General features: G+C 40.0%; 2 protein-coding genes across 5 annotated transcripts; one reads left to right on the top strand and one right to left on the bottom strand.

Annotated features, from left to right (window-relative positions):
- Nucleotides 1-413: 413 nt before the first annotated feature.
- RB195_026476 (uncharacterized protein) lies at nt 414-18,253 on the bottom strand (the record flags this gene model as incomplete). 4 transcript variants are annotated; one of them, XM_064176921.1, is made up of 47 exons in its annotated part: nt 414-573; nt 631-734; nt 2,398-2,559; nt 2,652-2,792; nt 2,852-2,939; nt 3,308-3,388; nt 3,492-3,565; nt 3,728-3,850; nt 3,951-4,075; nt 4,128-4,203; nt 4,282-4,413; nt 4,468-4,567; nt 4,632-4,690; nt 4,758-4,814; nt 4,877-5,013; nt 5,368-5,521; nt 6,560-6,733; nt 7,267-7,347; nt 7,496-7,606; nt 7,731-7,877; nt 8,026-8,132; nt 9,338-9,458; nt 9,625-9,728; nt 9,855-9,920; nt 10,011-10,129; nt 10,292-10,380; nt 10,470-10,700; nt 10,915-10,992; nt 11,063-11,124; nt 11,640-11,771; nt 11,854-11,925; nt 12,064-12,162; nt 13,014-13,138; nt 13,243-13,355; nt 13,424-13,573; nt 15,029-15,106; nt 15,192-15,306; nt 15,359-15,504; nt 15,562-15,710; nt 15,772-15,850; nt 15,903-16,001; nt 16,321-16,491; nt 17,275-17,341; nt 17,401-17,483; nt 17,776-17,888; nt 18,050-18,115; nt 18,196-18,253. In XM_064176921.1, the coding sequence occupies 47 exons, from the start codon at nt 18,251-18,253 to the stop codon at nt 414-416; spliced, it is 5,178 nt and encodes a 1,725-aa protein (XP_064070927.1). The 4 variants fall into 4 exon arrangements, with proteins under 4 accessions (XP_064070927.1, XP_064070930.1, XP_064070929.1 ...); XM_064176919.1 differs by lacking the exons at nt 414-573; nt 631-734; nt 2,398-2,559; ... (15 more) ...; nt 18,050-18,115; nt 18,196-18,253 and having other exon boundaries at nt 3,283-3,388; nt 12,064-12,157; XM_064176918.1 differs by lacking the exons at nt 414-573; nt 631-734; nt 2,398-2,559; ... (27 more) ...; nt 11,854-11,925; nt 12,064-12,162 and having other exon boundaries at nt 12,967-13,138.
- A 758-nt stretch (nt 18,254-19,011) lies between these two features.
- On the top strand, nt 19,012-22,333 carry RB195_026475 (uncharacterized protein; the record flags this gene model as incomplete). Its single annotated transcript, XM_064176917.1, has 9 exons — nt 19,012-19,014; nt 19,073-19,141; nt 19,638-19,712; nt 19,786-19,940; nt 20,152-20,281; nt 20,883-21,017; nt 21,169-21,249; nt 21,556-21,639; nt 22,250-22,333. 9 exons carry the CDS (start codon nt 19,012-19,014, stop codon nt 22,331-22,333), a joined length of 816 nt encoding a protein of 271 aa, XP_064070926.1.
- Nucleotides 22,334-25,549: the final 3,216 nt, after the last annotated feature.

The following is a 25,549-nucleotide window of genomic DNA, read 5'->3' as shown; positions in this document are numbered from 1 at the left end:
TATGACGCCATCTATTGCACCCCTTGCGCCGCCTCCGCCCTGCGATTCGTCGAAAATCAACTCGGACTGTAGTAAGGGACGCGTGCAAAGGTGGCGCGCTGCAACAGAAGGCATCTTACAAAGCAGCATTCAGGGGTCGGCTGCTTGCAGTGATTCAGGGAGCAATGAGCGAAACCACTCCGGTCTCCATAATCTACAACCCCGTATACGAGTACTCCACCTGAAATCCGTACCACACCAGATTCTTGGTATGCTGCCTTTAAATAAATGTACGTACAAACAACAACAAAAAACAAAGATTGAGCTGAAACTTCCAAAATAACAATGAATCAGCGATGGCTTAAATACAACAAGAAGAAAAACAGAAAACAAAGTCCTAAAAAGAGACCAAAGAGGATTTCGTGTTTCGCAGCTTACTCTTCCTCCATGTCTTCAACCTCTTCACCGGCATCTTCAGCTGCATCCTGCGACCACCAAGCAACACATCCTAGCCCCGTCTCAGCCATTGTTCCAATAATTTCATATGATTTTTCCTTTTGTGCCTCTTCTGGGGTAAGATTCGGTTTAACATCTCTTGAAATACGAAGTTACACGAGTGCAAATTGTCGTGGATTAACATAGAAGAGTTACCTGAATATGTTCTCCACTACTCGAAATCGTACTGTTTTTCCGGGATCCATGTAAAGTCTTGCAGGCGGTTGTCCGTCTTCAGATGGATACTCCCAATACCAAACCTAAATGAGGCAGATTAGCCTAGAAAGTTACTACAGTAGAAAAAATGGAAACATTTATGCGTTTTCGAGCGAAATTTTGTTAACTCCACATCAAAGAAATAATTGCAACACTACCTATTTAAAACAAAATCACTTCATGTAACTTCATGCCAAATTTTTATTGACGTGAGCAAGAACTAATAAAAGTAAACAACCCTGCAGAAAGAAGCTAATTAGTTTCGAAGATAGGAACCCTTCTTTGATTAGACGGCTCCCGCAAACGACCCATTGGCTCAGGGGCAGAGCGTCTGTCTAGTAAACAGAAGGTCGCTGGTTCGATTCCAGCATGAGGCATCCGTTTTGCAACCACGCGGAAATGCTCGGGAAACTGTATTTCCTTGTCTGTTTTAGCGAAACCTAATTCAGTAGATCGTGATTACTTTACAGGAGGACTTCTGTGAGGTAATCATGATTATGATTACTCTGTTTGTGAAATAAAACTACCATTACATGACTCAACCCAAATTTTCTTGATTACATACGCTTAAAGAATCAACATGCATAACTTAAAGGTTTTTATGTAGTATACTTAACTCTGAATGTTACTGTCGGTTTTAGAAATCCTAGATGAAAGCGAACATGTCAAGCACGTGCATTTCTATCGTCACGTGTAGAGTGCAGCTCGGTGTGCTGCGCCGCTTACCCATAGACCTGGACGAATTATTTTGACACTCGACAAGTCGAACTCTAGCAACATGCTACCCTTGCGAGAAGTATTCAGTCTAACTTTAACAGATTAATCAGATGGAACGGGACATGTGATAATGCATGAAAGTAGATCGCACATGTGAAGGAAACATGATATTTTTTTTCCTCTTAAATCATGACTATTTATAGATTTTTGACTGTAGCCGACAACTACGTAGTTTAGTACAATATCTCGATAACTCTCTGATGGTGTGTAGAAACTCAAGAAAAAGTCTAAATCTTGGTTCTCTCTAGTTTTCATAAAACAGAATCCGGATTTGTAACGGTTATCAAGAATAGCTCTGGCTACATTCAATCTGAAATAGACAAACCTACAGAAATAACAGTTTAGAGGTCAGAAGTTGTCGGACCACAGAGCGTTTATGCCGCACGTATCAGTGAGTTATCACGAGTTAATCCATCCATGAATAACAGAAATGAGTGCTTATCAATTACTCATGACTTTACGCCGTTCGCAACACTCTGTGAACTATAAGAATGTCCCACATGCAGTTTCTTAACACCATTCAGACACCAGTATTTAAGGATACTGCACAGTGTGTGGATCTCATTCGTCTTGGGTGACAATCTATAAGAACGCGGTGGTTTACCAGCACCGCTTGTCGGTGAGGCTGGTCAGTTTATTTTTCTTTTTGCAGTCCTTGCGTAGTGCACTTGGGACGACAACGAGGTTTGACAAGGAGAAAGGAAGAGTTTGATGGGATATACATAGCATCAAAGATCTCAAACCCTTTTCAGGTCTCTAATAAAGACGAAGTTGTAGAAACGCCAGGGCAATTATAAAGTTTCACCAAACCTCGTTGCCATAACAAGAAAACATAGATACAGTTTCCAATGCCGAGTTTTCAAGAAAAGAGGACTTGAAGACTGTTGACCAATACTTTTAACCTATTCTTTTTAATGATAACGAATGTACCTGTTCGCTTTGTTCAAAAACATGTGGTTCAGGGAGTCGCTCAGCAGGAATTGTGATATCTTCGAAAAACTCTACTGATAAAGTCAGTCCACGACTATTAGAAGAAACAACCCGTGCTTGGATAACCTCGTCAACGTGAGGGCGAAAAACTACCAGCCGAAACTAAAACAATCAGCAATCGAAAAAAAAGAAATACTAAATAACAAGCGAAACCAATAGGAATCATTTATCGTTAAGGAAAATATGCAGCCAACCTTCACTCTTGTATGTCCACTGCCTTCGCCGGGCAGAATATATGTGACGCCGACTTCGAGAAGATCGTAAACACATATACAGAGACCTAACTCAGGCACTACCTTGTTGGAAAGCCGCTGGTTGATACGACGTCTCAGAACCTGAACGGAAAATATGAGGGAAGGTACGGAAAACAACAGGAGGAATCACAAACACGCACTGCACCGAGCTCTTTCCCGAGTTCGTGAGGTTTTACAGCTACAGTATCCGCGAGTAGCGCTAGCACGAACATGCCAATCTGTCCACAACTAACAATAGAAGACGAAGCTTTTCACATCTCTTTTTTTATGGAATGGTATTTCAGGACATTACTAATTTCAAAGACAATGCGACAAATAGATCTATAGTTTTATTCCAATCATATTGTATCGATAAAGAAAGATAATAGCAATAAGGAAAGTGAATAAACAACCCACTCTTGATGAAGCATAGAAAAATGAACTTATTTGCACATGACACGGAACTCAAAATTGTTTCAGAACAACAACAACAAGGAACCGAAAGCATTGAATGGAAATGAGATCAACCTAGATCATGTTGCAATGGAAATAATTGAGTTATATTTGTTTAAAGAAAGCTACATTACCGATCTTATACCACTAAGTACTTTGCATACATCTTTCGAGCAAGATAGTCGTTCCCACTAGCACGGTACATCAATGCGAGGTTGTGTGCAGCAAAGCGCCGCATGTCGTACCTGAAACAAAACAAAAAAGTGCCCAAAACATCTATACATTGAAAACATCTATATTTATATATTCCTTAGAAGCAACAAAACCACGACTTTTACATGTACTCACATGCTGTCCGGACGTAAAACCTCATTTCCTTCATCGTCAGTGTAATAAACAAGAGGAGGTGGTTCGGCGAGTACCTGAAACAAGAAAATAATAATAACTAATTCAAAATGCTACTAATCTCCCCGATCAGACGATCTTAGAAGAAAAGTGGAATACCTTAAAGGAGTGTCACTTCTTTTTGTCGAAATCATAAAAAATACTAACAGACAAATGATTCATGGGCTCACTGCACTCACCTTCTCATAGAAGTAGATCGCTAGAGGAGTTATAGACATCTGATGAAACATACGACCAATATTATAATAACTCTCCTGACGACATGGTCGATTCTTTTCGTACAATTTCATAAACGCAACTCCCTAGAATGCAAAGCGACACAGTAGGAGGAGACGGAAGGTCTACAGATAAAAAAGTCGACAATAGATAACTGCTTTTCAGACAATACAATTGAAGCCTCACCCGAACAGCAATCATATGTCTACTGCTAAGGTCCTTTTTACATGACATATGAGTAAAAGTCAATGCTAGTAGTAAGCAAATCAGTGGATTTTTCTTATTTTGGTTCCATACTCGCAGATACTCTCCTGAAATGTAAGATTTCCATGTAAGTTCCGGTGGTCGATGTGAGGTAATCACCAAGAGCGTGTCGATAAGTCCCAGTAATAAGCGAGTTGTTCCCTGATATAGCTTGAAGGGCATGGTTTCCTGGACACTGAAAAAGAAATATGTAGGTAGATAACTCAAACAAGAACCCCACAGAAAAGAGAATCGGCGAAAATATTTTCGACACCTTAGCGAGCGATCTCATTACATAACGATGATACGATACATTCTGAGAATGCACAAAGACGTAGTTCATAGCATTGAATAGTCGTTTGTAGAGCACTTCGCGATTGTTCGGTAGAGCCAGTTGATGGGCTGTCTGCAACGAATTATATGAAAAAAAAACATTGCACAAACTACTGGGAGGACTCACATTAGTCAGCATGTGATACCATCGCACATATTCGAAGGCAACGGACCAACACTGAGCTTTGATCGCACAGAAATACAACAGATTTTGGAATGTAGTGGCCCTACAAGTGACCTTTACCATTCTAAACAGAGAAATCTCGACTAGAATCAAGGAAGAACACCAACTTTTCCGACTTATTGATGCGAGGCTGTAGAAAAGCGTAGCAGCAAACTACGAGCATATCCTAAATATACACATTACTGGCCATCGGAACTAGGTAATGACACCTGAGGTAATATGACCTCACGTACCTGATAACGCTTAGCTGCAAGCAGACATTCGATAAGTTTCAGGCAGTAATCATGGATCTGAAACAATAATGGAGAACATTTTGAGACATTAACTTCACAATCTTTCACTGAATACTTACTAAAGCTGGATCTATATCGTCAACACTACGACGTTCATTAAAAGCGGCTGTTCCTAGACGGCGTACAAACTTCTCCCAGTTCGTATTAGTGATGGCGTTCATCGCAGCAACGCGTAGAGTATTGCTTAGGAAAATTCCTAAGTGTACAACCGATCATCAGCAACAAATGGAATTCTTCGAAACAATTTTTCCACAGCTCATAGGTTTTATAGCACTGAATATGGCGTTTGTTAGTGTTTCGAAGAATTCAGGGAGACTGACTTCGAAAAAGACAGACCACTCAATTAAAGTGACGAAGATGATTTAAGTCATCAAATGTGTAACTACTATGAAGCCATGGTGACTTGGGTACTACTGCAAAGGTTCATAGAAGAAGCAAGTATTTTGATGCACTCAGTACTCGCTTCCAAGATTTACTTTTCCTGTATCAAAAATTTGAACAGAAGATCTGAACGTCTACATTTTAAAGGTATACAAACAAAATAACATACCATTTTTAGAGCTGCGGCGTCTACTAGCAGTTTCTTGATTGCGATGGACTTCATAAAAGTGAGGAGTGAGAAGCATTCGACAACAACGAACAAACTGCTCTGTTTTCTGCGATTCGAAAAGGACGTCTGCTTGTCGAATAAGCAGCCTTTCATCCTGAAATCCTACGCAACAGTTTAGTTCGCAAGAGTAAAAATCAAACATCATAGAAGGGAATAAAATTTCTGCAAAAATCATTAATGTTTGTTCATAGTTGGGTAAGTATGATCTGAAGCCTGGTACAGTCATTAAGCGATTGCGCTTGAAGAGGAGCGGTGGATGTAGCAGCTGCGTTCGGTAGCATCCACATCTGTTGCAGTCAGCACTGCAGAGATGATTAAGAGAAAAAATACACAGTTCGATCGTATCAAGCGACGATCACACATCAATCGCAGCTTTACCGCGTCATTTCGAGGACGTTTACGCATTCGCGCCGGCCTTCAGGACGTTTTTACCTGACTATCGCTACTGTACAACAACCTACCAAATATAACGAAACATTAGACAATAATAGCAAAGATCCAGCTCATTTCACCAGCTCAAAATCAGAGACCTTAAATTAGTTGTTTGGCTGAGGAAGTCGCTGTCAAATTTTTTAATAATTAATATTTAAAAATAATAATAATTTAATTTACAAATTCGACAATGGCTGGATCATTCTTGCTCGCCATGAAGTTAACAATTGCGGGGTTTTTGATATCTTACTTTAATACCCGAATAACTCAGTCAACTCAGAGTGGTCCCTGCAAAGAAGAATATGAACAGTTAATCTCTAGAAGTACGGAGATAAGTCTTAAATTTTCTCTTTTAAAAAAGAGTTAAAAATCATTTTGTTCAAGACAGTTATATTCCCTCTTACTGGATTTAGTATTCTATAGAACGCAAATCCACAAGCTTCATACTTTTAAAAGAACTACTTCGAAAATTTTCAAGCTACATAGAAGCCAGCCACTCAAGAAGTACAGTTATGCATTCGCAGTAACCAGCTGATTTCTGAAAACAGCGGCGCTGTCCACGTGACCGCTCACGCTAGAATGCGCAACAAATCAGAATTTTCACCGAACTGTATGAAAATTGCATGAATACATTAGAATATGATGACCACAGTGAAATTTACCACTATTTTGCATTGAAAAGAAAAATAGAATAACCAACCGGAAGATGGGTGCATGTATCCAAGTCGTAATCTTGTAGAGTTTCTAACGCACGATCCGACTGACCAATCTTCTGCTGCAGACCAGATAAGTTGATTCGAGCGTCGACGTGGCCGGGATTTACTTGTAGCACCTTTTCGAACGATTCCATCGCAGTTGGAATATCTTTCAAAGCCTGTAGCAAATTCCGATATGAGATATGCAAAGCAAAATGATATCATATCTAACCTTTGTTAGAACATAAGTCGATTTTTGTAAACTTGGAAACGGAAACAACTGAACTGTTTGAAAGCAGCATGTTTAAATACTATCTAGTTTGGATGTTTTGTCAAGATAAAAAAATCTTCGCTTATCTATGAGCATATATGAGCCGTAATCACCATCTTATGAAACATTTGCATATGCTCATACGCTCATATGCATGTTTTTAGCATACGCAAAATGACTAGTGTAATAATATGAGCAGATGTTTGTGACTGGTATCGACAATACAGTTGAAACATTCTGTCAACTTCTGCGAAAATCTAAGAAAGCACTAGTGAAGTAGATGCTGATTTAGCAGTAATAAAATACAAAAAATAATAGGTGACTGACTATTTAGAATTCAAATATCATATGTATATTCACGCCACATATGTTTTCGATGAAATAAAAAAAATGAGGTAGGTAAATCTCCAACAAGTTCCTATAGAAAAACATTTGACTCACGGCAGCTGTATTTCCATAAATGAACCACATTTCCGCATTATCACAGTAGTTGTTCCATTCTTGCAAACTTTCCAGAAACAACTGTAATGCTCGCAACCATTAATAGTTTAAAACGAAGACTGTCTACCCACAATAACAGCCTTCGTACCAGCCGTATGCAACGTCGAAGAGAAAATGAATTCATTATACAGTAATAAAAAGCGGAGGAGGCAGACGCGTCGAAACCAACCTTTGTGGTTTTAAACGCATCACAGTTGTAGAACGCCCTGGCGATTTCGAGCACATATGGCTCCTCATTGTGATTAGTCAAATTTCTCTTGAGAAGAATTTCTTTCAGTGGCTAAAAATAGGACCAAATCAGGACATACAACATCTTAATCAAAAAATAATGCAGTCATAAACATTTTACTGGTTTTGAGGTAAGAATACTACATATAGTTTTAGTGTAGAAAATAACGACTCACTGTAGCCAAGTCTCTCCTTCCCAAACCAATGAAACAAACTATCAGTCGACTGAGAGTTATAGTACTGAATGACTCGTCCACATGAAACTCAACGTCGCTTTTTGGTGGAAACGGCTCGACCGAATAAGTGCCGTGTGAAAGGGAAATCTGAAACACTTCTAGCGAATAAAGGATATTTACTAGTGAACGTCGAAGCCGTCATTGGTGTGAAATGTGCTGTGTATAACCTATTTTCACTAATTATCAGACTTTTCGAAAGGATTGCAGTGATCTCAAACATTAACCGAGCTCGTACCGACATAGCTGGTGTTCCATCCGATATGTTCGATACCGAAATGCCGTCGCACAAAGCGAATATCGACTTTGCAGCTTCAGTGAATTTGCTCTTTGCCATCCACATACCTGAAGCAATCTGTTTACCATTGTAACTATAGATTCACTTCAAAAGGAGTAAATCAAATCAGAACGAGGTTTCTTCGCAACTAAGCGAAGATCTGCAGTTGTAAAATCTTCAGGATGTGCAATCATCCCGAAATGAACCTCTATAGTTTATTCCGATCTATTCGAATCAAGCCAGAGATTGCATTCTCTAATCAACTTCTCAACTAAGGAGGACGCATCATGAACACATACTATCGCACCTGTTGTTCTTCTCAACAAAACCTTATCCTCTCGATTACTTCTTATATTCTAAGGGTTTACAGAAGTCGGGGGGGGGGGGGGGGGGGGGTTATTTTCTCACTTTCTATTTCCAGCTCAAATCACAGGAAAAAAAAGAGTAGATACTAGCGGCCAGGAAACGGATATCGAATAGGAAAAAGTAGACGGAAAACTTCGCAAACCATTAAAACACAACTCTTTTCCCAGAAAAAACATTAGAACAATTTTACACATTCTTTTCTCGACACTCCATGAGTTGAATGATCGCCCATTGCTTTTGTTACCGTAACAGCCATTAAAGGCAAGATTTTTCAAGTGCAACGAGAAAGTTGGGGAATAAAAAAGTACCTTTTCAAGCAGAAAATTTCGAACTGAAGTACGGTAAATTTTTGGAAATTCGTTCCCAATAAGACAGAAAACTAAAGGTTGTTGAAATGGAAGGATTTTTATATCGAATCGTAACAATTTCATTTTTCTGCCTAGGGAAGTTGAAAATTGTAACAACCAACATTACTAGGTACTTAAAAATCCCTGCATACGTAATCATCTGATATTAGCTATTTCGTCATACTTTTCCCATTCTTTGACACCTGATCATCCTTTCGAAGTCATGATCTACTGTGTCACCTTTGTTATCTAAAAAGCGTTAGCATTTTTCCTCGAGAAAGCGTACATCACTGCGCTCCGGAAAGAGATCATAGTAAGATTAATAGCGATCACGATTCCTTCCCAATGGTGGAGTGCATCATGTCGGGAGAAAAATCGAAGAGAAGTTTTTAGTAGAAGAAAAACGGGAACTTCAAACACAGTATATTGTAACCACAAATATTTGAGCTCGAGCCGAGACAATAGGTTCCAACCAATCAAGCGAAGGGTTCCCATAACCTATCTCCCTTTCTTGTTGTTAACATCAACACAGTAAAAATTTAATGAAAATCCAGTGCAACCTATCAACGTTTCATGTTGATTGTCTGCAGATCTTCCAAATTCTTTGCTACGTAACACGAAAGCTTCCAGTGCAAGGATGGCGCGATCTTCATCGTTTATAGTAATGTAGTATTGTGCCACCTAAATAACATTTCTATGGAGATTTTCAGCATTCGATGTGAACGTAAAAACGTCAAGAACCTAAACCACCCGCGATCTCATGTCGAAAAGAGCTGGAAGCGAGCAAATAGTTCCATGCGTCAGCAACATAATTCATGCCGAATGGTAAGCAATAGAAAAATCTCACCGTTTTGATTAATTCATGAAACCATTCGAAATCTACTCCGGCTTGAGATGGGTTAATCATTTGTGCAGCTTGCAGGCGTGTGCGCATGGCCAATGGTCGAAGACCTCAAAGAAATATCAGAACTACAAAGAGGGTCCATCAATATGGCCTAGCAAATGCGAGGTAGAAGTAAACGGGATGACGGATAATATAGAACTTATTTAATATTCTATTCAATAAACAGAACATACCAAGAATATCTAACATTTCTATACGACTCTCGTAATATTTCCAATTCTTTACGTCTAAGCGCACAGCTGAAAACATTCACTGCCATTCAGAAACTTGAAGACTGACAAATTCTCTGCAGTACTGTATTAATTCGATATTTCACAAGATAGACATACCTCGCCCATAACAAGCAGCAGCCTCTTCGATAAGATCGAGCTTTTTCGACTCGTCTCCCCAATGAGCCCAATCTTCAGCAGGAGTTCTTGGATCCAAATGTGCAGCGAGTAGACCATATCTATAGCAATCAAAAGAAATAAGACGAGGAAAAATCACCACTGTAAACAATAGGACAGAAGCGAAAAGAGTAAGACCGTTGATGCTACTGTATCTAATTCCAATATAACAATTATTTGAAAATTCAAAACAACGAAGAAATGAGACTTTAGAAGAAGCTCACTGTAAACTCTTCTGACAATCCCCCAGTTCTTCGTAGATATCAGAAACTTGACGGTACGAGGCAGCATTTCGAGGTTCTTGACGGATGACCTTTAAAAAAAGATTAATTCTTACTAACATATAAAACACCGCTTTCGGGACAAATGCTAATGTTGTCTGTAAAGTATGGGAAGACATACTTCAAGCAACACGGTCAACGCTTCTTGAGTGTTTCCCCTAGCGTATATAACGTTAGCATGGCCCAACAGGGCATCCATGGTCTTGCTCAACTTCCTTGGGATTCTTTCCCGTTCCGTGCTCGAATCCACTGCACCGGACTGAGAAGTCGATGGTTGACTTTCATCCGTTTCCATTGGAGCAGGAATTAAAAGAGCATCGGCTCGACAAGCGCCGAGTTCATCGTTAACTATCTAAAATTGTACGTTATGATTAATATGTTTTAAGCACCACAAAAGAATTGAAACAAGTTTTGATTCACCATGGAATTCTGAATAGTTTAAACCCAACGATTCAAATCACTATTATTGAGTGAGTAGAATGCAAGCCCTCCAACCTTGTATATCACTTTGTCACACTTTAACGTATCCAGTGATTGGCTGTCACAGATTTAAATAATTAAATCACCTCTTGCATCAGATTCCTTACGTGAACGGGAAGATCTTTGCCAGCCCGGGAAGAAAACTCGCTCTTGACCGGATGAGTCTGGAACTTTCCAAATAGAAAAATACTTATATTTTACATTTAGAAGTCACTTAGGCATTCCGTAACGAACCTGCATTTCATCCGTTGTGGCGTATTCAAGCTCTTCTTCTATATCGTCTTCTATTGAATCTCCTAAAAAAAGAGTTTGAACGATAATTTAGCAAAATATTTTAGGTTGTTACAAGAGTTCATCCCAGAATTATGGATTAAACGGTTCTCCTAGGAAACTATGACAGTAAACGTCCATGAGCCGGCTCATTAATATAATTGCTAGCCAAAATGGTTCACTTAGATGAGAAGAGGACAACAGAAGAAGATAAGTATGACACTTTCGAGGTAACTTGTGTTAGTAGAATAAGAGATAGAGGATAATGTGGGTCGGCGTTGCTCCATTTCTTCAGGACGCATCAAAAACCTTTGATTTCAAATCAGAAACGTATAAGTTAACTACCAATCCAGTGCTTCGTCTTCCAAAACAAGTCTAGTACCGATTCTATAGAATCCGGAAAGATGAATTGTTAGTTGGGCCAGGGCGGAGGCGAACCACCGACCATAATAACGCTGCGGAATCTCTTAACACTGCGCTTCACTCCTCTCCCAAATAGAGAATACATATTTGTGACACTACTGGTAGACGTGAATAGTACCTGCGCCGTCAGCGGCCATCTCCTCCTCGATGGTTTGTCCACCTGTAAGTCGCATGAACTCGTCATAGTCGATCTCGTTGCGCATAAAACGCCCAAGAGCTCGATCGTATTCACCATTTTCGTCGTTAGATGCTGTTGAAAAGATAAGAGCTTCAATAAAATGAACCGCAGGTTCAAAATAATAGACACAAAATTTCGAGAAAAAAAGTGTTACCTGGAATCACTCCTGATACATCCATCCCTCCTATTGTGCCATCAAATGAAGATGTGTACTCGACCCCACTTTCTTAACACACGAACATTTTACGCAGTAAAATGAATATCAATGAAATAATTCTGGTCACAAAGTCTTTTCGAAGATGAGCACTTCACGAAGGAAACTAAGGATATCATTCTGTGTTCAAGAAGAGATACTAAAACCAACCATCCATCCGACATTCCACCGCATCCGAGATTTTGACAGGCTTCATGGATGTCAGCTGCACATCTGAAGAACTCTCTGACACGCTACCACTCATTCGTGCTGAAAAACTAATTTACTACGAGATTTTGCGTCAGCGACAATCATCCAGGCAGGAAGGAATTTCGCAGTCAGACTGAATGAAGTGAAGTAAAAATGTCTCACAAACAACTGAAATACATTAAAACCAAATTCTCAACACTTTATTTGGCAGAGAAGATCGGGTAACAACATAAAAAATTTAACAACAACAACAACAGCAATAACACAAACTTTATACCAGTGAAACATCTTAGCATCTGAGGTAGTCACAGAGATTTCTGTCGGAGAGTAGCACACTAAATCGTGAAAAGATGTAAACGACAAATAAGTCTTGTGCAGACTTTGACTTCCTTGCAGAAGTTTTGTGGGCATCATTCCCTAGTCAAAAATCCCTTCAGATGGCCACTGCTAGGTATTATTCAACAAATCAGACTAATTCTGTGGAATATAGTTCATTCCACAGAGAATCAGATGCAACGGAAAGAGAACGAACGAAAAGTAACGAAAGGAGCGGACAACAATTGTGCAATCACTTGAAAGTCGAATACTAACAATCTTTCTGAATGCAAACTTTGAAGGAAACGTAATTACGCAAATGACACAAGTTAAAAAAGCAAAAACCTGAAGAGGTATGAAATCGTTAAGGAAACGGTAACCAGTGGTGACTAACAAAGCCCAGAGGGTTTGATTGATATATGCAAAAATTGCAAAAATCCAAACATACGCAAAAATTAAAGAATAATGCAGTAACAAAGTCATACTTAGAAATAACAATAAGATAAAAAAGAAACGATTTTATAAAAAAAAATTTTACTCCTCTACCGCTTATTCATTTCCATTCGACATCGCATTATTTTGTTCGCTACGCTGACTGTTAGCCGCCTGCGAATCAGCACTGGCGCTCCCGTCGCCATCATTTTTACTTCCAAGATATGAACGAGGCAGGCGAATTGGTCCCTCGAAAGGTTCAAATGGATCAAATTCCTCGTCGAGACTCCTGCGCAAAAAAAAAAAAAAATTAAAAAAGGAACTTAACCAACCGGACAGGTAACAACTTCACCGAGAAGTGGTATACTCCACAGTGAGAAAAAGAAAACTCACCTGTAGTTACGGCGAAGTCCTCGTTCCCCTCCACCTCGTCCCCCTCTTACTTTCTTGTGCTGATAGCCGAAATCGTCATGGTCCGAAAATCTTTTGCCACTACCTCCTCTTCCCTACAAACACAGAGTCAAATAACAGGAAAGCTTTCCAAATCCAAAATCAAATTGCACAATGAAATTACCCAAAACCCTCCTCGTTGGCCGCGACTTATTCTGTAGTCATTTTGACCACGAAACCCTCCACGAAATCCGCCTCGTTGTGTACCTCTACCGCCTCTGAAACTTCGGCGACCTCGAAATTCATCGCCATGAGAAAAGTCATGACTACTCCCCTAAAACGAAAAAAAGTTGAAAAAGGTGCTAAGATACTACAATGTGCGAACTGACACAATCGTTATGACTAAAAAGAGGAATATTCCGATAAAAGTGAATTTTGTCTCAACATCGTAAAAAGATTGTGATAGGATTCGAATCACCTCTCAACGATAACAATTTGCTCACAGGGGAAGTGTCAGGAATGGCTTCATAAGAGTAAAATAAGAGCTCGCTAGGAAAGTTGGAGAGTACTCCTTGGATTTGTTTCTCTTGTTCATTCAGAACATGTCTCGGAACACATTAGAAATTCTCGCGGAAATAGTACAACCATGCCCAGCACACCAAAATATATTGACGGCAAATGACACTTCACAATTTGGTTTCGCGGTTACATTGCAACATCTACCCTTCAAAAACATGCACAGAGGTTTGAACTGGGTCGCCTCTCCACAAAAATAAAGTCTTTTTTGTTTTGATAAGAAATTGATCTTTTTTATGCTTTGGTGGAGTACAATAACTTTCCTCGATCTTGATACTTCGATTTCTTTTTCAAGTATTAAGATTTATGCGAATCGGTGTTATTCCTTCGCTTATAACGGGTGCCGCAACACTCGTAGAACTAGTGGAACATGTAATCTTCAAAAAAATATTCGAAATGGAGATACATTCCCTCTCAAATATTTATTTCAAAAGGCAAAACTGCAGACCTTGAGGATTTCAAGTCCTAAGGAATATATGAAGATATCCACCTGTTGAATATTTTTGCAAGGTTATATGTTTCACTACAGTTGTATTTCTGCGAATGTAGTAGAATCTATCAAAAGCAAAAGAAATAACACTGATTGGCAAGAATCCCAAAGCTTGAAACATAAATTCGACAATCGGGAGCGGTGCTCCGACCTCTTTCACTTTTGGACGGTCGGCGAAGGGATACTCATCACTGGCGCTGCACCTCATGAACTAGAGGGTCCGGCTGCTCTCTATCGCATCTATGCCTTGAAGTAGAACTCATGGTGTCAAAATAAAAGAAACTCACTGTACCCAGAACGAATAAGAACTAAAAAATACAACTGTCTATCCGGACACCAAAAACGAATGCTTAAAATTTGAGAAAACGCATTCCAGTTAGAAGGCACTAGCAGATCTTACTCAGTACCTCTCTCTCTCTCTGCAAACTGCAATTTCGCTCATCTTTCCAATTTTTTTTTTTTGAAAAGAACTAGAAATTATTTAGTTTGCCACTCTATATAGTAGTAAGTACCAGTAAATCTTAGCTCTCCCGCTGTCAGTGGAGTTATCGGATCTCCAGGCACACAACCTACAGAGTCATGCTCGCAATTTCAGATCAAAAACAAACAATACAGTTCTCAAAAGAACGATGCATTATCTTGCTCCCTTTTCAATGAAATGTCAGAATGCGAGAGAGAGAGAGAGGGAGAAAGAGTCCGAAGATTCCGAAAAGAAAACCACACCTCCTGAGCCGATCGAGCCATAGCCCTCGATTGACGCTGCTTCTGTCTAATTTCCTCTGCTTCAGCTTCCGATATAAGCTGTAATAAAAAAGAACTTGAATATCGAAAAAGGAAATGAAAAATAAAGGGAAAATGATGCTGTTAAGTAAATTTCCGGACCCACACAGTAAGATGTGATAAATTCTGTGTCCAAGGTTATAATTATCTTTGGATGGTCAATAATCACACGATTCCTTGTGTTATGAAGTACATCCTTCTGGAGGTCCACCAGGTAGAACCTAAATTCCCAAAAAAAAGTAGCAGTAGGTGCGACTCTGACAATAAACCAACCTTTCAGGTTCATAACCTGGCACCCGCATAAATCCATTCACTCCCTCAATTCCAGCTTCTATAAACGGCGACAATTTCTCCAAGTCAAGGTCCGATCTTGAAACGATGCATCCATGTTGTCGGGGTTTAAGAAACTGCCGTAGTATCTTCATAGAAAAAAAAAAACGATATTGGAGGAACGATAAATGAAGCAGATTACAAACCGTTACGAGTCTGATAGTCTCGGGGATATTCTGAACACGATACGTGTAAGTGGAGATCGAATCGCCTTCGAGTTGCTTGTTGAAAATGAGATCAACACACCAAAATATTGTATCCGAAAACTGCTCATGTCGTGAACTGTCTTCACCGCCTGTAAAACTCAGAGAAGCAGAGAATGAGAGGAAATAGGTTAAAAACTCTGGAAGCCAAACCTTTATCATCACTGAAGGAAAGCCAAATGCGACGACGCAGGGCATTCTGCATAAGGTAACGCTCTTTCACCGAATTGACCTTAAGAGATAATACACTGAAAGTAAATCAATGAGACCAAACTGCAAACTACCTTGTGTCGAAATCCTTCCAAATTTTCCTCGCTCTCGTCTTTCGCACTAAATTGACCTCCATGCTCCATAGCCTTTGACAATCTCCTTTCTTCAGACATCTTAATATATAATGTTGACCGAGCATACTAAGATAGCTTGTGGTATTGTCAAGCAAAAGTTCTTCGCAGCAGCAGCATGACCCGCTGGGCTACACGCTGCGCCAGCTGCACTACTTCAAAGTGAAAGCTATGGCGCACTGAATTTTTCCGCCACACCAAAAACGTTTCTCATGCTATGAACTTCCAAATTTTTAAAGATGACGCCCTGTTCAACGATCCTTCTGATCTCTAACATTTTTTTGAGTACGTGCGCAAAACAGAAACGAATTCCTCCATCAAAACAATAACAAATGATAGGTTCAGAGGCGATGAGTCGTACCAATCCATGACGTTGTTCCTTGGAAGTAGATGGTAAAGGGGAGCTCAACAGTGATGGGTTTTTCACGCTGCTTTGCACTGCATGAAGAAATCGTTGGTCTTGAACAGACTTGTTAGCGTCAAATTGGGAGAGCTTCGAAACAGGTTGAAAAGGTGGACGAACACCATCACACTGAAAAATGTTACCTCCTTAAGCATCTGAGGCAGATAGAGGAGGTCAAAGAGAAGAAGAAGAGATAAAACTCATCTCTATCCGAATACAGGGACGCTAACGGAATCGAATGCAAAACAGAGATAGGAAAGATGAAGCAAGTACTGGGTAGGTCAAAAATATGTGAGAAGAGTTGTGGAGAAAAGTACAAAATCTATATGCACAAGATCATGCAAAATAGGTATACGCTCTTTTCAGCAGAAAACCCGCTTTCAAAAAAGTGTACATCTGCAAGTAAAATGAATAAACAGAATAACTAAAACATCGAATGTAGTACAGCAACCTTTCATTTCTCCGATGTATAACAGGTTATAAGATGCGTATGAAGTCCTCTTATTTTAGTCTATTAGATGACTGGAAAGGGTCAAAAAATGCAATGCATGGTGCATGGTAATAATAGAATGGTAAATGGTAAGGAAAGTGTAGTGAGGAGCGGCACTCAGTGGCACCCTTATTTCCTGACGCTCTTTTTTCTCCCAGTAACTTTAGCCTTCATGTCATAGATCTTCTAAGACTAATGCTTAACTAAAGCTTAGGCCCTACGGCCCCCATTGATTTGATTATCCACTTCGATGAATAAGGGTGCCACTGTGGCCCCTCCAACTACATTTTACTCCATGTCTTCATCGAGGATCTAACGCATAGGAAGACATAAGCTCTGGACGACGACTATATATAATGATTCTCTTAGCCAAACACATTAACTTCGTTCTACAAATCGAATCGAGATGAGCAAGTACTCACATTTTTGACTTCTTTGTGTTGTTTTGAGCATACTACGGAGCAAGTTCTGAGATCACATTTTGGACATCTGAAATACTCAAAGTCAAGAGGAAGATACCGAAATATATTCACAAAAATGACATTTACCTATACTTGTGTGGTGTTTTTTGGCACATAAAACAAAGCTTAGGATCAATTTCCTGCGTGAGCAAACCGCTCTCTTCAACTTTCTAAAGGAAACGAGATGAATCTAGATCTAGCGAGAATGACATGAATTTCGGTGCAGATGTCCAAGCGACTTCGCCATAGCGTAGCGCTTGGGAAAGACGTGAGACCCTTGCTAGCACTGCTCATCGCTGCTGTTCGGGATGGTCCCACCTCGACCCCAATCGCTACGCTATGGCGAAGTCGCTTAGGCACCTGCACCGAGCTTAGTGACATTTTGACTATACATCCAGAATGCTGCAGATTTCACTAAAACGTTGTCCTGTAATTTAGTGGAAGTCAGAAAAAGTTACATACCTTTCTAGCAACTTTGTTAAGAATTTCCTCTGGAGGTTCATCATCTTCGCTCCCAAGAGGATCGCTTGAGTCACTTATATCATTGGAATCAGCAGCTGCACTTAATACCTTACCTAAAATGAAAATCCCTAAAGGCAAAAAGATCAAGAGAAACTGCAAATGTCAAGTATGACAATTTAAGTCTCGAATCTACGAGGAAAAGATAGAATGTTACGGAAAGTTCGAACACGACATCGCAAATTATAACTAAAGCAAATATATCAACGGAAAAAACCTTCAATAACGGGTATGAAGCCCGAGTCCTCAGTATCGGTAATTTCGCCTTCTTCCATACCTTCCTCTAGAAAATGGAGCTTGAAAAATAGTCCATGGGAAATTACTCACACTGTTAGCATCGATGAGATAGACGTGAGGACTCACCATTTTCTTCTGTTGGATTACTCTCCCTATTACCATTAACACAATCATTAGAAGTCATGCTGAGTTGTTACCTAAAGGACTAGAAGAAATTCACTGCAAAAACAATAACACATTGAAGTTCTTCAAATTAGCAAGTAAGTAAGTAAAAAGAACAAGTTTTCTTCTGGTTAGTAAATTTTAAGTAGACTCGATGTGGCAGAACTGAGTTCGTTGCCACAGAAGAACCAAAACACGAGGTAAAATTTACAGGAGAAATGAAGGCGCCCACAACCCTCCAGCAATTATTGGTATAGATATATTTTTCTGAGCAGCGATCGATAGTTACCAAATCGTAGAACTGCAACTGCAAGCATCCGAATAGAATAATTTTCTGGTAAAAGAAATCACTAGAACAGGGAAAACACGGAGAATGATAGAATTCGCAAAAACACTGAACAGAGGGTGTCAACGACGGGAATTGGCTTGTTCTGCAATTGCACCGGTTCGGGCAAAAAACGAATTTCGATATTCATTTTGTTTTTCTACTTGTGCATTTAGTTCCTAGTCCTTTTTTGATCCATGTGATGTTTCTATTTTTTTAACACCAACTCTTTTTCCTTAAAATCCACTTCTATGCCGAAATCGTCTGTATTTCGAGTTATCCGTAGAGTTTCCCACTGTCCGCACCGTCTATTCGTTCTAATTATCCACAATATGTGAACAAATACATGTGTCACGGTATTTGAATCTACAGTGCCTGCGTTTTTTTCTGGAAGAAGTTTTCCACCTTCAACTACTAAACTCAACGTCAACTACTAGTGACATCATTTGGTGATCATGGTAATATCCTTGTTTCTCGCTCACCATCATTCTTCTGAGAAGTTAGCAAGTGATTTAGGCACGAAATGCGGAGAAGGCAATGACTGCATTGGCGCGGTGGCGCCGTTTGAAAGAGGAAGAAGAAAAGGTTTGGTTTGATACATTCATGCATTCGTTCTTTGATAATGTACTTCCTGACTCTCGGTGTATTTCAATTTCAAGAGCTCTAAATCAACTAATTTGTTGCTTGATTGTTTGTGTACTCAAGAAGTAATGCGTTTGGCACAGGCATTTGCTGATATTCTATTTTCACCTTTATCTTTAATCTTCACCTTAAAGGCATCACCCCACGAATCTGAGGTTGTGCAGATTTCAGGTGGAGTATTCGTATACAGGATGGGAGACTATGGAGAGGCGTTCATTCGTTTTGGCGCACCATTTTGTACAAGAGGTTCGATGGGAGCGCGCCAGTCTTGTGCGGCGCCGCATCTTCCGGGCCGTTTTTTTACGGCAATTAGCAAGAAATGGACGGTATCACCTCCCTCTCCGTAGTCTCCCATCCCGTATACGAATACTCCACTTGAAATCTGCACCACCTCAGATTCATGGGGTGGTGCCTTTAAGTGTTGGATGTTTCTTTGTAGGGACCGATAGCTAAGAGACCTCACGATACAAACCTCTGTCACAACCTTGGAGATGCTGAGCGGTTTCGTCGGGAGGTATGCTTCTTTCTTTCTTACAACTTCTATTTTAGTTTTGGCTTTGGATGTGGTCCGCATAGTTCTGTTGTAGATCGCTAAAGAGATCGCAAAGAAGATTGCTCTCATCCAAAATCCTGGTCTTGGCGAGTTCAAGATTCGGGACCTCAACGATGAAATTAATAAGATGATCCGTATTAAATATGCTTGGGAAATGAGGATCAGAGAACTAGGAGGCATGGACTACAGGTTTGTGACGCAATTAATGTTTCTCCCTTCTCAGTTTCGTCGACAGGATCAAGGATTTTTTTTAGATTATAAGAACACCCAACGCTTCAAACATCAATCAGCTTTTTGTGCTACGCTGGCTAAATTCTGTTTTTCTTCTCATTTGCTCGTCACGAATCTGACTCTGTTCGTAATCGTAACCATTATTCTTAATAACTCAGGTGTTTTATAGGAAAATTTCATCTCGAGAGCTTGATAAAGAAGGAAGAGAGGTAGCGTCCAACAAAGGTTATAAATATTTCGGTGCCGCTAAAGATCTACCTGGTGTTCGGGAACTGTTCGAGGAATCAAAGGAGTTAGAGGTCAGTTATTGTTATTGAGTTAGTTGATCAAAAATAGTTTTGTTTTTTTTTTCTTACTTTCTAATTCCAAGCTGATTTCCTTGCTGCCTCCCTGGTCAGGTTTGATGCTATTTTTTGGTAGCTTGATCTTGTATTTGACTTTTCAAGTTTTAAATCATTTGAGTTTCTTTGGTTTTCTCTTAAAAAAAAGAAATTTGTCTCTTATGTTGCATGTATTGCTTCTTGGACTTCACATGTATATCTGATTAGCGTTTTCAAATGTTTAGAGTTCTCTCCCGTTTTGATTCTTTGTCCAACTTTTCATTTTTCAATCCATTTTTTTTTCCATTTCACACACTTGCGAAGCCGCATTACAGTCTGTATGAACACAATAATTCCTTCAAACCGCGTTCTTCGCGAAATGCTACAAGGTTTTTGTAAAAACTTCGTTCTGCACTAAGTGCCTCTTCTAAAAAAACTACCTCAATATCAATAAGTCGACGAAGCACTTGGTGATACTCTCGTTACGAATCCCTCAACGGTTCTATTGTGCACGCATTAACATATTTTTCCGAATAACCTTTCCTACTGTTCGAGCTTTTATACATTAACGACGTTTCAGCAAATGCGGAAGACACGAGCAGAACTTATGAAAAACGTTGATGCAGACTACTATGGTTATTTGGATGATGATGACGGATTGTTAATACCGTTGGAAAAGGAAGAAGAGAAAAGAGCTATTGAACAAGCTGAGCAGGTTTGCGATCACTTCTCTATACATAATCCATCTTTATTTTTTTCCATCCATCTTTATATTGAACATCTCGTGGAATCTGTAGTACACTGCACTTTTGCAAAGCCTTATGACGGTTCGTCTTGCATTTAATATTCACAGTGATGGTTTTCAGTACTTTGCTGAACATGGTGCTGAAAGATTCCAAAAAGAATATGGAGACGATTTAGAAGAAGATATATACAAAATTCGCGATGTAAGCCCTTGACTTTTTCCATCACGTAGTTTCACCTTGTTATTCACTTATGCGTTACTGAAATCTCGCTTTTTTCTATGCTATGACTATGTGAAATTCCGCAACTTATTCCGGTATTAATTTGAATATATCTGAGCAACTTGCAGTTGTTTCACAAATTATAAAAGACCTATACTACCAGCGCGTAAAATATTATTAATAATGCACTCGCAACTGAAACGACTGTAATGTTCTCACATTTGTAAAAGTTTGGAATTTTATTACGCCAACTTATTTCTAATTCGACTGACGCTGACGTAACTGCAGGATTCGGATGGTGAAGATATCGACACAAAAGAATCGATCGTTGTTGGAGAAGATGGGAAACAGATGACGATTAAACACGTACTGGTGAGTATTTTACCATGTCTTCTGCGTCAGCATTTCCAGGAACAGCATGTATATCATGTGAACTGTGTTTTAAAATAGTATACGTTATCGCACGAGAATGAAACGGACAATCCTGCTGTAGCCCTGTACAAATATACAGTTGTGATGCACTGTATATGTCGTATTTGTGACTACTACTGAGAAAGGTCCTTAAGCGAAGCTTTATGAGATTCTGAAATTACGAGTTCATACGCAGCTGATACTGAAAACACACTAAGGTGGCATCATTGTCAAACGGCCACGTTGACCATCACCGTTGAGGCGTGTTGTATCGCAACAGCTTCTGGAAAGGAAGATTTAACTTCTGAACGTAGACATGAATATTTCCTTTCCTGCACCTTCTTCTGGGAGCAAAGCGGTCTTTGATTACTTTCTTAGTTAGGCTATTGTTCAGGAGCCGCTAATAATATCAGTTATAAAGATTCTCCTTGAAATACTTCTAATCTTCCAGTTCAGTGTTATTTATTTGAAAAGTTTAATGTTTGTATTCGTGAGCAATTAGTTTCATTCGCACTTATTATCCTGTTACTCACAATGTCATCTTGATGTATTGTATTCCACCTCCATTCAGGTACCAACTCAAAAAGATATTGAGGAAATGATTATCGAAAGGAAGAAACAGGAACTCATGGAGAAGTACCTATCTTCCAACTGAAACTCTTGTTATGTCAATTTTATTGGGTATTTTTACTACTTCACTGCAGTGTTTTGAATCCCGTCCTTTCATTGGCGATGATTCCTACTTTCATTAGTCTAATATTTGGTTTCGTGTAGGCTTTTTTTTAAACAATATGATCACGCTGTTTTTGTATCGCATTAGAATGTATCTCCTGTGACCTGGTATTAAATTACATGTCTTACATATCGATCTTATTTTAAATACAAAAAAATAATAGGACGAGTGGTAAATGTACAGGACAGTATATTTCTTGATCAAGAGTGTCGATTTTTTCTGTTCTGTTGATTTTCTCTCATTTTTGTTATACGAAAATTTAAATAAAATTTCTTACTCAGATACTCAGATGGCTTCATCTTCACTGAGTGTGTGGATCCTACATAGTTTCCAGTTGTTTCTTTTTCTAGCAATACTTATCCAAGATGTACGAGTTTCCTGAGTGGCATTGACGACGGCCTTGAGCTGTATCCACCTAAACTTTCAGCTGGTCCATCTATGCAGCGAACGTATTGACCTAAATCGTTGGTGGTATATATTTAGGTCAATACGTTATATATATATATATATATATATATATATATATATATATATATATATATATATATATATAAAAAATATATAAAATATATATAGTGTAAAGCATGCCTTGGGATCCACTGTAGCGTTCTTTTAGTCGGTCTATCGTTGACTCTCCTCATAATGTGACCTGTCCCTCTATATTAGGCTTTCGGATATTAGGTTGATAAGAGTCTTGTCAGCCTTTTTCTGAAAAGTTCAGAACATTCGGTTCTTCATCGATACCAATAATATATCAAACGATTGTCGTAGAGCCTTCTCGAAGCTTCTCCGCGGAAGGTATAGTAGGATCAAAACGACATGAAGCAGGTACGCAATTGCGTACGCAGCTTCTCTCAGTGCGCTTCGTTGGAGCATGGCAGCTAGGAGCGTACTGAAATCCCTGCTGGCACCATCTATCGCTGCAGATTGTCACGGTCTCATTTCGGTTTCAACTGCTGCCTCCACCGGGTTGTTTTGTACGTACGGTGCAGTTGCATAAGCTGTTGCGCTCGAAGCACAGCGGTAGAGATAGCGGTTGGAATCGAGGTGGAACCACTGCGAACTGTACCAATTAACGATGGTAGCAGGAGTCCTCTTTTGATCCTTATCGCTGCGCTCCACCGCTTCGAACGCAACCGCTTACGCAACTACACCATGCTTCATGTCGTTATGACTCTACTATACACTCGCGATTCATGTCGTTTTGACCCGATTGTATAATATAATCGAGTACTCTCCTTCTACCTTAAAGGCATCACCCAACGAATCTGGGCTGGTACGGGTTTCAGGCGGGTAATGCCTATACGGTGTCGTAGATTGTGGGGAAGAGGGTGATTCTGTTCATCTCTCCCTGTACGGGATACTGGAAAAGATGAACGGAATCATCCTCTTCCCCACAATCTACGAGCCCGTATAAACATTACCCGCCTGAAACCCGTACCATCCCATGAACTCCGCATGGGGGTGTTCACCATTACCATCACTATTGTCCACCACTGATTCGCTTGCTTCGCAAGATGAGCAAATCGGATATAAACGCGCCTCATTTGCTGCTTTTGAGATTCGAGTGGAATGACGTACTACGAGCTACTCCGGCAAGGACACACGGTTACCGCTGTCATTTACGCCACTCAACTTCAGAACACCGACGCGCCCTTCTGCCGCTTTTCTCGAATCTCGCTCTTCACATTCGTGCTTCCCTTCTATTCATTCACAGTCTTATCCTTCTCTCTGTTTCGTTTAACTTTTTAAACATAGTCTCTGAAACCCTTCGGCAATGTAGTATCCTCTTGTCGTAGTGGTTTTCCAACGTATAATAATTTTACTAGCTATTATATAATTTTTACTAGCTTCTTCTTATTCAACGTTTGCCCCCTTTAGTGGCGAGGTCCGCTTTTCTAGGTATATGGCGCCATTTCGCTCGGTCTTGGGCTTGATCAGAACGGATCCTGATAGCTCCATGTCAGCGTGAATCGTCATCAAGCCAGCGCTGTTTCGACTCTCCCCTTAGTCGCTTTCCGGATACGTCCAGGTCTACGCCAATCTTACAAATATTGTAGTTATACCCCGATCGATAGGATATGATCGCACCATCTGAGGCGAGTTTCCCGCACGGCTGCATTTCTCGTTTCATTTCGGATGCATGTTTCTTCAACTTCTATGCGTTTCACCTGTTATTTAAAGGTAACGATTTTGAAGTGGTGCGGAAAACGCAGCGAAAGCCTAGAGTTCGGGTTGTAGATTAGAGAAACCAGCGTTGCTCCGCCCATGCTTCCCTATTCGTCGTAAAAAGGACGTAGAAGGCGCCAAGTTTTCTTGCGAAATCGGTAGCAACGCGTGAACCTTAAAGGCATCACCCCACGAATCGAATCTGATTTCAGGTGGAGTATTCGTATACGGGATCGTGGATTATGGAGAGGGGGGTGATTCCGTCCATTTCTTCATAATTGCCGTAAAAAACGGCCCGGAAGATACAGCTTCATTCGTTTTGGCGCACCATTTTGTACAAGAGGTTCGATTGGAGCGCGCCAGTCTTGTGCGGCGCCGCATCTTCCGGGCCGTTTTTTACGGCAATTAGAAAGAAATGGACGGAATCACCCCCCTCTCCGTAGTCTCCCATCTCGTATACGAATACTCCACTTGAAATCTGCACCACCTCAGATTCGTGGGGTGATGCCTTTAAGCATGTATCGCAACCAGCTGTGTGTGCGAGCTGTCGAATGTGGTCGCTCAACAGCCTATTCAAGTAAACCTATTGAACAGGCGGCTGAGGGAACTAGAGCGTGCACAACGTGGCACATTCGAACTTGGAGGAACAAAAACCGTTCCCGCCAACTCCTCCTAACCGTCATTTTTTTAAAATGACGGTTAGGAGGAGTTGGACTGAGTCACACTGGTTCCCGTATTCTGCTACCCTCTACGCTTTCGTTGTACTGTTGGCACCAAGTCAAAATCGTGATATGCCGCCTGTATCCAGCTGAATACTCTACATAGTGCGAGATTCATACTTGTGTAAGTACGATGGAGATACTCTCACGATATTATTAATCTATTTTGTGATACAACACATATATTCCAACTTAATTTAGCATATTTTGAAAAGAAAAAGAAGAGAGAAAAATTCTATCCAGTGTTTCT

Source organism: Necator americanus, assembly GCF_031761385.1.
Source record: "Necator americanus strain Aroian chromosome Unknown Necator_2022.05.29.01.07, whole genome shotgun sequence".
Classification (NCBI taxonomy): domain Eukaryota; kingdom Metazoa; phylum Nematoda; class Chromadorea; order Rhabditida; family Ancylostomatidae; genus Necator; species Necator americanus.
Note: the sequence above shows the minus strand (reverse complement) of the source record. Positions and strands in the feature narration are given on the sequence as shown.